General features: G+C 32.4%; 1 protein-coding gene across 4 annotated transcripts in view; it reads right to left on the bottom strand.

Annotated features, from left to right (window-relative positions):
* GRID2 (glutamate ionotropic receptor delta type subunit 2) overlaps positions 1-13,957 on the bottom strand; it is a 1,428,484-nt gene that overhangs the window by 546,912 nt on the left and 867,615 nt on the right. For all 4 annotated transcript variants that reach the window (XM_032400835.1, XM_032400836.1, XM_032400834.1 and 1 more), the window contains exon 6: positions 7,467-7,640. In XM_032400835.1, coding sequence (XP_032256726.1) covers positions 7,467-7,640 — 174 coding nt within the window. The remainder of the gene's footprint in view (positions 1-7,466; positions 7,641-13,957) is intronic.

The raw sequence follows: 13,957 nt of genomic DNA, 5'->3' as shown, positions 1-13,957 counted from the left end.
AGAGTAAGGAGAAAATCATCAGCTCGGCTGTTTCCGTTCACGTCATAGATGGCTGGTTTACTGGGTTATTTATTAAGCAAAAGGTTTCTTTTTTTTCATTTCCTGGGCAATTTCACCATTGACAATGAAGTCTTGTCTGATTGTACGGCTCAATTGCTTTTTCAGCTTATTTAGGTGTGAAAGAGAAGATAAAAAAGAAAAGTTTCGACAGAGGCAAGGCTGTTAGTGTCAGATTTTGATAATCACTGGCCCTTATTTCTTCCTGAAGAGGTAAGGGTCTAAGAGCTTCAGATTGGAAGGGCAAACTGAATAATACATTTTCTGAATATGTCAAGTTTTTGCATTCTGATTATTCAGATGGAGAAATATCAACTCGATCTTACATATAAAATGAGTGTCATAGGTGCAAGAAAAAGGAAGCGGCCATCTGTGTATATGCACGGGTCTATGGGGATTCAGTGATGAGAAAATGAGAGAACACAGCACCGTTCATAAACATTACAATTATCAAGGATCTATACAAAATTATCTAGTTATACACAGGCATTGCAATTCATTAACATGACAAATACCATAAACTATTAACTGCGTGTGAATATGTGTTATATATATTAATGCTTTCTTCTTCCAAAGTAATCATGTCATTACCTTCCTTCTATATAAATTGAAAAAATGAATCATGAAAATTTTTGCTATGATCTGTTGCACTCTTATACTTAACTCTTGCCAGAAGTACTATCCATACTGTCAATTATAGAAGGTGTCTATTTTTCAAAGAAATTAGAAATTATTTAGGAAATATAAACACCAAGAGATATCCAAAGTCAAGAAAAGATTTTAAATGTTGTATTATTACTTCTCTGAAAGAAATATAAAACACAAAGTAAAAAAAAATGAGGAATCAATGTAGCTATGAAAGTTAAATCCATCTTAAAGTGTTTAAATTTCCTCAGATTTTTAAATGTATCTTGTTATCAGCTTTTTCTGAAAACAAAGGGGACAATATGTTGATTGCCCTTTGTTTATGATTAATTATTAAGGAATCTTACAAAATTGTCCGCCCACATCACAGAATGGCACTAAATTTCAACTATTGGGATGACAGTTTAATATGAAAAACTGTCAATAAGCACTTCCTAACAGTGCCTTGTGAGTTTTCTTTCATTACTAGGAGAATCTTAATCATTTGTGTTTATTAGGCATCACTTTATATGCATAGTACTTAGGGAAGGCAGGTCTTTCTTTAAAGAGACATGGACATTAAGGAGGGCACGTGTTGTAATGAGCACTGGGTATGATATAAGACTGATGAATCACTGGCCTCTACCTCTGAAACCAATAATACATTATATGTTAATTGAATTTAAATAAAATAAATAAAATGATGTGACTTGAAAAAACAAAAGAGACACTGCATACTCTCATGCACCGTGTGAAATACCAGTTTGTTCTTTATAAGGAAATATTAAGGCAGGCTAGTCTCACCTTCACCTCCCTGTACTTCCCCTGCCAGATAATTACTAGAGAGACTAGGGGGCGTGGCTGAAATCTGCAACGAATGAAGACTTGAAGATAAAAGTAGCTGACGAATCAAAATTCAGTTTGATTTAGACTTCAAAGACCCAAAAGGAAAACCTTGGGACATTTTCTCAATAATCTTCAATAATCTGGCCTCTTTCAACCTTTCCTTGCTTCACTTCCTCAAACTTGCTTGCTTTTATCTCTCTAGCTCTCTTTGGCTTCTCCCTCTGACTGACTGCTCTAAGTGTATATATGAAATGGTTGGGGTAACACTCTTTGATGTCTCTTTACTTTTCTCCAGCTACCTAACTTCTTATATTCAATTCACAGGGCACAAGTTAGGTGAATCCCACCCTGACAATTTCTCAGGACTCCACTTGTTTCCAGGCTAATTGGGCAGTCTTCTTCAACTCCCATAATGCTCATGTTGCAAGCCTCTATTTGCAACATATCATACTGGTAAGATTTTTTTTTTAATTTGGTTTTCACACTAGAATATGAGTTCCTTCGGATAGGGGCTCATGGTGGTGCAAAGTCCCCTTTGCTCTTTTGTTTCCCTTCTTTATTTCCTCCTGACTTAGCCTAGAGCCTAGCACACATTTGGTTTTTGATAAATAGTTGTCAAATAAAAGAAGACAAAGAAAAGAAAGTCAGGTTAACATCAGGTATGTCTGACAGAAGTCAAGATGTGAGAAACCTGGCAACTTGCATTCCATCCAGATCTTGACCCTGCAATGGCACAGTGTCTTTTGCATACTCTGAGGCATGTACCTTGAGCATCCGTGCTGCTCCTAAAGGTGAATGCCTTGTCCTTGATATATGACAGGTGTTTTCGACAAATGACTGCCTCTCATTCCCACCTTCCAAACTATGGAATCGAAGGGGGTGATGACATTCTCTGAGATTTCTATTACCCCTTCTATTACTTCTTTCTCAGGGAAGTGCCTATCCTGTTTTGAGGTTCACGCTCTTTCCTATGCTATAGTCCTATTCTGCCATCACCTACTGGTCTCTTGGTCACTCTGTATTCATGAGGTCTTTGACTCCTCTTCTCACAGTGATTCTAAACTATCTCCCTGCATTTAAAGAAAAAGTCACTGCAATTTCTACTGAGATGATTTTTACTTCTATTCTGGCCACAACCAACACAAGTGACTATTTACTGGATGCAAACACATACCTCCTCTAACATCTTAAACTCCAATTTCCCCACCATCTAACCAATCATTTCTCTCTATCTTACCTTCACTACACTTGTTTTCTGACTTAACTGAGCCCCCAGCACCCACCTCCTTTATAAGACAACCTTCCACGAGAGACTATGGACTCTGAGAAACAAACTGAGGGTTCTAGAAGGGAGGAGGGTGCGGGGATGGCTTAGCCTGGTGATGGGTATTGAAGAGGGCATGTACTGAATGGAGCACTGGGTGTTATACGCAAACAATGAATCATGGAACACTACATCAAAAACTAATGATGTAATGTATGGTAATTAACATAACATAATAAAATTTTTAAAAAATGAAGAAAAAAGACAACCTTCTAATATTTGACAGCATCCATCACTTGCCCTGAAACATCCTCTTTCCTTCAATTGTTCATCATTTGGTATAATTTCTAGGCTGCTCATCATCTCAGCATTTTTCTTCTGTCCTTCTCTTATTTTTTGATGTTTCTGTTCAGAGTTTAGAACTCATAACCAACACATTATTGTAGATGTGATCTGACTAGGACAGAGTAGTATAAGGGGTTATCGCTCTTGATCTTAGCAAAATGCTCTGCTAAGGAGACCAAGATTACATTAAAATGGTTTAGAGCAAATAGGACTTGTGCGAGGTTCAAACAAAATTCGCCTTCATCTGAATAACTTTAAACTGCTGTCAGACCAGGTCTTATCCACCCAGAGTTCCTGTAATGATTTTGAACCTATCCTTTATCTCTTTGAAATTTCAACTTTTAGGTTTATTATTAGTCAGTGAATATTAATAATTTGGATCTTGATTATATAACACAGCATAAGCTTTCTCTCCTGGCTTTGTGCCATTTACAAATCTGATAGGCATTATTATTCACTTTTATTTGTGTAATGGTAAATATTTGAAAATGTAAGGTCCAAGAATACTATTTTTGGATGACCATAGAGAGTTTCTTGCACTTCAAGAGTAGAATATTTATCATTATGGTTGAACATTCTTTTAGTTCCATACTTCCCAAATTGAAGGTAAAAGAAGTTATGGATATTAGAAGTAATCACAGTTACAAAATATATCTGAGCCGTGTTCTAGGCATATCAAATTTGCTCAAAGATTTGAAGAATAAACAAAGTAAGTGGCAAATTATTTGAAATATTACTTTTAATTTTAAAGAAACTCGTAAGTTATAACTTTTTAAGATAATGAGACTTTCATATATTTAAACTTTTTTCTTTTTCCTCTTCTTTTTTTCTTTTTGATCTGAAAACAGATGTTTACTACTACTTTCTATTCTTAGGAGTCCTTTATTGAAATATTTGTGTGACATCAGCCTATCTAGACTTTTTAATGCCTTCCTATAAGGATTCCATAAGAAAATTGGTCAAACACTACCTAAAAATCAATATGCAATAAATAGGTTTATTACATTCTCTCTATTTAAAAAATTAGTAAACAGGATTTAGTTTGGTAGTGCTTGCTTTTAAGGAGTCCTATTGTCATATTTAAAGTATCCCAAACCATATATTTAATAATATATTCTACAGTTTATCCAAATATCAACTTTTAGTGTATTAAACTCTGTCAGAATCTTTTTCCTTCCCTTTGAAACTTGGAACAATATACCAATGTCATGTACCTGGGTCTTCTTCCCAAGTATTTTTCTAGTATTTCCACTTATAATATTGTGATCATATCTACTGCTTTATTTACTATTCTAAAACAATTATTTGACCTCATTTTAATGCAGTAAAGCATACACTTACCATCTCCAAACCCTGATCCTTATAAATGAGTGGTTTACTTTTTAAAAGTAACTTTAATTTTTCCAATTTGAAGACAATTTTTCTTAGATGGAGACAACAGAAGCAAAAAAAAAAAAATTGAACTTTTCTATTTTCTCTCCATTAGCAGTCAAATTAACATTAGTTTCACCAAGCACTGAATGGCTCACTTTTTTCTTGTTTCATATATTGTAAAAACTTTGTTTCTAGAGCTAAAAGTTTTCTTTAACATTTATTTTGCAACTTCAACTCACCCTTGATTTTAGTCTTTATGGCACTAATTTAAAGATTTGGAAAGCTTGTTTTTTTATTCTTTCTAAATCTTCTTTCTCTGTACATTAAATTAAGTAAAGCCCAGAGACCTCTACTGAGGCCCACTTGTACCCTCTTCTCCCCTGTTGTAATGATTATTGTATTGATTTTATAGTTTGGGTTTCTATTTAATAGTTGGGTCTCTATTTTTAGAGCTCACTTGAGTCATACTTTCATACTTTTACTTTTTCTGAGTTATTTTTAATAGTACCCTGCTGATAAGATAAAAATCTGTCTGTTATCCTATTTACCTGCAAATTTTTATGGTCTCCAATTTGAGGGTTACTTCTCTGAAGGAATCCCCTACTCCCAAATTTTTAAAACATACTATTCTTGTTGTTTCCTCTAACTTCAGTGAGATAAAATTTTCACCAAGGGAAGCCTCTATATCAAATGTTCTTCTTTTAGTGGAACATCTTAAATTCAACAGCCCTGCATTTAGATTCTTAATTATATAAATCTCCACATATAAAATTTCTTTCAGTTTTTCTTTTATATAGTAAATATTTTGTCAAAATCTATTACATATAATAAGCAGGTTACTATGTAATAAATCCTCAAAGAAAAAGTAATTTTCTTATTTTCTTCCATCTGTGGGTTTGACGGGAGGAAGACGAAGGTGGGGGATAAGAGGCATGGTGTTTCCTGTACAGTCTTAACTCATTATATAGGTCTGGGGATATGAAGAGGAAAGAAGAAAGAAGAAAGAAGAAAGAAAGAGAAAGAAAGAAAGAAAGAAAGGAAGGAAGGAAGGAAGGAAGAAAGAAAGAAAGAAAAGAAAGAAAAAGATAAAAAGAAAGAAGAAAGAAAGAAAGAAGAAAGAAAGAGGAGAGGGAGAGAGGGAGGGAGAGAGGGAGGGAGGAAGGGAGGAAGGGAGTTAAGGAGGAAGAAAATATTTGTTCCCTGATTTCAAGATACTCATTAACTGAATCAGAAGGATTATGCTTTTAGGTGAATGTGCTTTAAAATACTGTGTTGTTACTTTCTGCTCTCCCAATTTGTACATTTCCTGCTACTTCCTTTCACAGGAATGGCCTTTACTATTTCAAAATTTTCTTAATCAAAATTCTTCCATTTTCTCCATTTAGAATTCTATTATTTTCATATCAATCATGCTCATGACCAATTAATATGAACAGACGGGTCATTATAAGCATATAAGACTGGCATTAAAATTTAAACAGGCCTTGTTTAGGCTTCAGAGTGGCTTACTTTAACCATTGCCTTCTCCTTAATTACATTCAAATCCATAAATATTCATGAAGAAGCAAAGCAGTGGGGTAGGTGTGATGGAGGAAACAAATAGACGTGTACTTCATGGGATTTTATGATACCAGATCCTGGAGGAGACCTAGTCTCACAGAGCCTAAAGCCTAGTAGGGAACACAAAGTTCTGTGGGCAATGGTCCTGGTAAATATATGCTGCTCCTTACAATGGTAATAAGTATGAAGAAGTGGTTGGATAAGTAGTAATTCATCTAAAAAAAAAATCCAAAGCTGACTAAAGATAGGAAAAATGTGGAGATGTCTTTCAAAGGAAGAAGTCGTTTTACAAAATGACCTTATTTATCCAGTATTATTGGGGATGAACTAATTCTTACAGGGTTATATTTCCAAACTGTTCAAACTGAGCATCTCTAAGCACTAAAACATTTTTGATATTAAACATTTTGAAGGAATAGTTTTCTAAAATATATATTTTTCTGACTTCTGAAATTGACTATTACTTTAATCTTTGTTGCCTTCTGAGTTATTGTTTAAATACTAATATGCTAGCAGTATACGATTATACCCTTAGGAGTTGTTTTACGACAGAGTTGTTTTTATAGGAAAAGTCCTACATTGACAGGATATTTGAATTAGTATATCTGATTAATTCATTTTTTCCTGTCTTTTGCCTGCTAGAAAGTGCTTCTTATGGCTTCTGACTGTTGTCGATGTGCCTGCGTTGGTAACACCCCATTCCACCTGACATATTGAGGTTTCCAGGGCAAAGGAAATAAAACTAAAGAAAACAGAATCTGATAACATTTTCCTTAAGAAAAAAGAAAATAGGCTCCAGGTGAGTATTTAAAGGACATCCTTATGAGTAAATTGCAGGGATTGGATGTCCTCTATTTTGCTGCTCAGAGATTTTATTTATTTACTTTCAAGTTCTTTGTTGTATTCTGAAGAGCAAAGGTTTCAATTATATCCCATCTGATTTGGATAGGACTATATATATCTTTTGCATTTCTAAGTAGTTTTTTGATGAACATCTTCAAACTGGAGACTAATCCTTAAAAGAAGAATAAATGTCTATGTCCTTGTTATGCCAGAAAAGTCAAGCAAATCTAATAATTAGAAATTTGGCATTAAGGAATGTCAATCACAAATTCTACCATGGTAAATGCTATAGATCTACTTGCTGAAAAGGAAATAAACTTTGATTATTATATTTTTATTAAATGAGTATATATTTTGTTATAACGAGGTCAAAAAGATCAAAGACACAAATTCTTAGCACTCCTGCATCAGACTTAACTAAATTTCTAGAGGAAGAGAATAGTTCAGAACATGCAAACATGTATCATTCTAAATCTAATACAACTCAAAAAGCTCTCTCTAAAATTGGCCAATGAAGCACCTCGAGAGAAATACTGTAGCATTTAGAATATACCTCCATATTCTGAGCAAATGGATCCTTTGGATCACACAATGTTGAAGATATTCGATGGTTGCCACGGAAACATCGCTGACTTATGTTCTGGGGGACTGGAAATGTCTGCCGGATGATTGTTAACCTTCCAATTGACCTTCTTACAAGTTCCTGAACATCCACATCATTTATTTCCTATAAGATAAGATAAGAAATGGAAGAATTAGAAATGCTTTAATACAGTAACAGAAACACACAACTATTAATGAGTTATTTATAAATGCTTTTGCTGAGTGCTTAGGACACATCCAAATGAAAACAATACATGTTCATTAAAATGATCAACTCATTTGTAGGTGTTGTTTGTGCTTTAAATTATATACATTAATGCCTAAATAATTCTAAATGGAGCAATTGCCTTAAATGCACCTTATTTATAGTAATTTTCTAATGTATTATGTTGAACATTTTAGAAAAATATTTGTCTAAACATTGAAAAAGATCATAAAATAACTGGATTTCAAGGTACCCAGAAGATAGTTGCAATGTAACTGAGTACCCAGAAGATAGTTGCAATGTAAGAGGAATATACATATTGTTCTTAGCAATGAAAAATGGGGTTTTTAAATAAAGCATGTAAAGAAAGCAAGATGACATTTAAAAAAAATATTTCCCAATTATTTCTTAGAACTGGCATTAACTCATACATTTCTCTTGGTAAAGAACAGATTAGCAAAGTGTTCATAAAGATGAAACATTTTTTATTATACAATGTGAAGCAGGATAGATGAATGAAAAAAAAAAAACCCAATGTTCTTTATCCAAATTGATGTTATCTTACATGTGAGTATTTGTCAAACTCAAAGAACATATTTTCTATTTCCTTTTCCTCCCACCTCCCAACTCCAGACTTAAATTTTAAGACTTGGCTCAATCATGGATGCAGAAGTAATGAAAATGAAATAATATTTTTATAATATAACATCTGTTCTAACTGGAATTAGTCAGAATAGAAGTGATCAGAATAAATTTTAGTTTTAAGACAGTCTTTACTAAAGAAGTTTGTGCTTCATATTGTCCTTTTGGAATGTTTTAAACCAACGAAGCCTTTGCAATTACATATTATTGGTTTCAGTAGATTCTTATAGCAGCAGAAATAAAAGATTTGACACAAGATAAATTTTGGACTGCAGTGAGCATTTCTCAGTTTTGATTTGAAGAATTATTACAGAATAATGAAAAAGAAAAAGACTATTTACAGGTGTAAATTGTCTTCTTTTCCTCTCTAGATTAATTACATATTATTCTTATTTAAAGCATATATTAGTTTTAAAATTCATTCTTTATTTTTTATCTTTACAGAATTGAGATTTTCTGAAAATAAAACAATACCTGCCATCAGCTGTATCCAGTATAATATCCTGGATTTCTGGCCAATTAATCCTTAATGTACCATAAAAAATGATTTTTCTCATTTAAAATGCCATCTTTTTCCTTTAGTCTCTGTCCTTTCACTAGCCATCAGAAACACTATCTGGCAAAAAGCAGGTCACTTTTTAATTCTCTTTTATCTACTCACAAAGCAGAATTAAACAATGTCTCCTCAACTCCATTTTAAGCCTGAAATTTAACCAGAAATCTTTTAAAAGTAATTAATATTGCCTTTTAGTGTCTTTACTTTTTTTTTTTAATTCCATATTGTGCAGACAGGAAGTTTTATTTAAAAGGCAGTGAGAGATTCTACCACTTTTTTCATAATGTTAACTAATTTTTGTTACACATGTGGTCTTTTTTTCTTTAGTAATACTGATATAGCAACATTTTGTCAAAGAGCACCATTACTACCTGCCCCACCCTTGATGAACTACAAATCAGCATGTTAGTACAAAAACTTACATTAACTCTCTACTATATATTTGATAAAATATTAAGCACTTCACCTATTGTCTCATTTTCTAAAATGCATTCTGCATTTCTAAAAACTGCATTCTGATTCAGATACTGTGATTCTTACTTTATAAATAAAGAACCAGAGAAATTCCAAGGTCTTCATTCAAAATATTCTTTATTCATGGTATGAATTTATAAATGTCATCAAAAGAAACACTCTCTAAAGTAATTATACAAGAAATCCACATTTCCTTATGGGAAATATTTAGATTAATATTCACGAATGATAGAAATTAAAACTATAAAGATATATTTTTCTAGTATTTAACACCCTGATGGTTCTATAAGGAATAATAAAGTAATCTATCATGAGCCAAAGTCTTTAAGTGGACTATTTTCAAGCCCACAAAAAGGGATGGTTACCTTTTACAGGTTTTGAAAGCTGAAGTTCTCAGGTGTCTAAGTGACTAAACTATATCTGAGGAAATGTCAGTTTAAATTGAATATATTTTGTCTATTATTATTTGGGGAAGGGAAAAGGAAGTAATTTTCTGAGAGGAAAGAATCTGCCATTCTGAATGAAGTTAACAGACAGTCTGTCTCAAAAAATTCACTTGCAGTTTTAGTTTTGACACCTGATCTCAAAAATAGTTTGATAGTGATATGAAAACTTGATTAGGCAGCTATTTTATATTTACAGAACTTTACTTCTGCCATTTCAAAATGTGCATTTCAAGAGTGACAGATGCAATGTTATGTAAACACTGAAAGTCAAATGAATACTTAATCTATTAAGATACCCTTTTAAATGAAAAAAATCCGTAAGTAAACTTCTATAATAAAATATGAAACTATTATATAATCTATTAGAATCTACATTGTTCTAAGACTCCGAACTTTAAAAAATATGCAAACCACAGATTTTAAAAAATAACCATATATAGAACCAGTTCAAACGTTCACTCTTCCAAGCCTCCAGTACCACCAAATTATGCTAATCTCTATAAAGATATACAGAAATTTTCTGAGTTTTAAAGAATTTAAAAAGGCTAAATAACAAATTGTTTGCCCTTTCTGTAGTCTTTATATGAATGAGTATATTTCTGATATAAGAATTAATAATGCAATAAAGATTTAAAAAATATGTTTTATTGTATCTAACTTTTTGCTATACCTCCTTAGGAGTAAGGCATACAGTCTTTTTTTTTTTTTTTTTCAAAAAATAACTTAATAATAATAATAATAATAAATTACTAATAATCGAGTCAAAATAGTCAAGAAAATATTTCTATTCACTTTGTTGTAATAGTTTATAGGTGAACCCTGAAATGTATAAGAGAGAAGGAAGAGGAAAGCTAAAATACCTAGCAGGGATACAACTCCATCAAGAAACAGCCACTTCGCAGAACAAATCTTTTAGGAGAACTGAATCGCTCCCAAATTTTTGTAGTGTATCAGCTTAGGTTTAAGTTAATGAATTCCAGGAAAGGAAAAACTCTCAAAATCCATTAGATCAGATGCCAATCTATACTGCATAAACTATTTTGAAGAAGAGACCCTCCTTTCTTTTTCCTTTTTTTTTCTTTTTTAAAATCATTTAGCATCTAACAAAGTTTCTATCTCATAGTAGGTATTCACTATGTGTTGATAAATTTAGAAATGAATGAATAAATGAATGAATGGCAGGACTTCACCAAACTATCTTCTAAAGATAGATACCTGAAATTTTAAGTGTAGAAACTGGGATGCTTCATAACTTCAACACTATCAAATAAACCAGATTTTAGTAATGCCATTAAGCAGTGTACTATGTGGCATAGTTTGAAAAGATTATGCTTTTTGTTGTTGTTTTTGCTAATGTTTATATTCTTCATGCTTTAACAATGATGATCCTTTGATGCTTCCACAAAATTTAACATTAATGTGAAATAATTACACAAACATGATGTTGAAATATGGAACAAAACCAACTGTAGGCTATATACCAGCAGGAGGTGCAACAGAATGGCAACTTTCTGCTTGAGAGACTAGTAGTGAGCAGTTCAATTAATCACTAAACTAGGAAAAATGAACAACATGCTTTACATATATAGGCTTTTTTAATCTAAACAACTTCTCCTTAACTGCAATACTCAATTGCAGTGATTAACTTAAATTATTTAAACAGGAAGTCAGGGCACCAAAGGTCAGGTTCAGTATTATCAGAGAATAGAGGGTGCTTATAACATGATGCTTCTTGCATCTCTAAACAGTGCATATTTTTCTATCCGAATTTCTAACTTTTGTAAAACTTAAATAAAGTGCTAGGCCGTCTGCTTCACGACCCTGAGGGGATGACAATACTTATATGGAAAGGCTGTTCTGAGCTGGATTCACTGATTGCAGGGAGAAGATAAATACCATTACCAGCTACTAACATATGATTGATTACACCATATGAGCTAGCAGAGCCTCTCATTATTATAGCACACTTAATGCAAATGAAAAAAATATATTGTTTTCAAGTTTGTACATCAATTTGTATCATGATGCACAATGCCAACTTTGATTTATAGTACCTTTCTAAAAAACTATTGGTGCAATAGATTAAATAAATGTTTGCAACCCATTTTAAAATTAGCAACAAAATAGTAGCTATGCAAACCAAACCAGACAGATTCATGTTTTCCGTGTTCAGTCAAATGGACATTTGCATATGGTTAGATTTTTGCTGTTGTTGTTACTACTTTTAGAGTTTGTTAACTTCCTAGCAAATTTGAGAAATCTATGTTTCTTCTTTTACGGAAACTAGGATAAATTTGATTCATTTATTATAAATTTGTATAAACAACTCATAAATGAAGTAAAGGTAGTGAGAGTCAAGTTTCCAAAGGCATATTTCAGAGAAAATGAGGTAACCAAATGGAATCATTTAGAAGAATGTTGGCTGCAGATATATGGATAATGATGATTTTTCTTAGGAATGAAAATACAGAAAACATGTTTGAACCTAGTCTAGATAAAACTAATAACAAATATAAACTGTGGACTGTGAACATCAGATTTTTCAAAGGTAGGTGGTATTGACTTGCCCAAAAGAAATGACAGCTCTGCTCAAGGACTAGTAAGAAGGGCTGCATGTAAAAAGGACACAAGGGTTTCAGGAATGGTAAAGGCAAAGTTATAAATAGTTATAATTATTACAGTAAAAATCCAAGTGTGAAGAAGGTAAAAAAGAATTGTGGTCTTCTATACTTCTAACAGTTAATGAGTTATTTGCTGGTTAGATCGCTTTGTTTGTGTGAATGTTTTATTTGCAAAATAGTGGCCCAAATTATTGAACATCCATTTAAAGACAACATTTTCCTTCTAATATTTTATGAAAGAAATTTAATTGTAAGCTTAAAAAGACTCTTAATGTTTATGAAATCTATACTAAAATAGAAAGTGTTATTATTATTTCCTGAATATTCGTCACTAGTGAAATACACTCTAGTCTCCTCAGACTTCCTCTGTATGATATGAAGGAGTGATTTCTCCCACAGCACAAATAGACACACAAGCAGTAGATAGATGACTGCTGGTGTTCCAGAAGCTCTACCTGGGTTCACACTTTTAAGATTCAGGCATGTTGTTAGAAGTTAAATTGGATATGGAAAAAAAAGTAATCCAGGGGTCTCCTATGTAATATTATCAAAGAATAGAAAGGAATGGACATTTTCATTTAATAATTCTAAGTATTAATTCGTTTAATTAATCCATTTCTCTAAGGAGGCAATAAATCACTTTTTTCCTAGCTGGCTCTATTGATACAAACAAGTAAAATGACTCCAGCTTGTTTTTTACCAGGAAATCTGTGTGGTCTCTTCCCCATCATAAGTTGGGTGTAAGATAAAAATGAAAAAAACTAAGAGGATTTTTTATTTCAAAGAATAGTAATCTAGAAAATAATTAACCTAAGGACAAAAATTAATGGTATAAATCATTTCCATAAGATTAAAACTGAGGCAGCAGAAATTAAAAAAAAAATCTATAAGGAGAATTATCCAAAAAAAAGTTTAGACTGGAAAAAAAATGTTTTTAAACCCTTTATCACCACTCAATGGTTGTGTAATATTTGGCAAACTGTTTAATTTACTTGACTCATAGATTCCATGCTGAAAAATACAAATTAAAACATCCAATTTGAAAAGTTATCCTGAAATTTACTAAGATTTCCCTTTCCCTTCTCTGTCTCCTGATGTTAGTCATTGTAGATAGGAAATTGAGAGGTATTAGAAAATTAGAAGGTATCAAAACTTTATTAGAAAGCAGATCTGTACCCCTGAAACAAAAAATACATTATATGTTAATAAGAAATAATAATAATAAAAAAAAGAAAGCAGATCTCACACACATACATATTATCATCTGTGGGGATCTCAGAAAAATACGTCTTAACCTGACATGAGAAATACAGCAACAAATCATGTAGCCTTAAAGTTGGGCAGGCCCAACACAAGCTTGCAAGATGTTTTGTGTCTTTACGCTGAACTGGAAAAAATCATCAGAGAAAGTTCAAGATGGTGGCATAGACAAGATACAGAATCAATCTAAGTGTCCACTGATAGATAAATGGATACACACACACACACACACACACA

The sequence above is a fragment of the Phoca vitulina genome, unplaced genomic scaffold (assembly GCF_004348235.1).
Source record: "Phoca vitulina isolate PV1807 unplaced genomic scaffold, GSC_HSeal_1.0 scaffold3, whole genome shotgun sequence".
Taxonomy (NCBI): Eukaryota; Metazoa; Chordata; class Mammalia; order Carnivora; family Phocidae; genus Phoca; species Phoca vitulina.
This window is presented reverse-complemented; position numbering and strand designations above follow the sequence as displayed.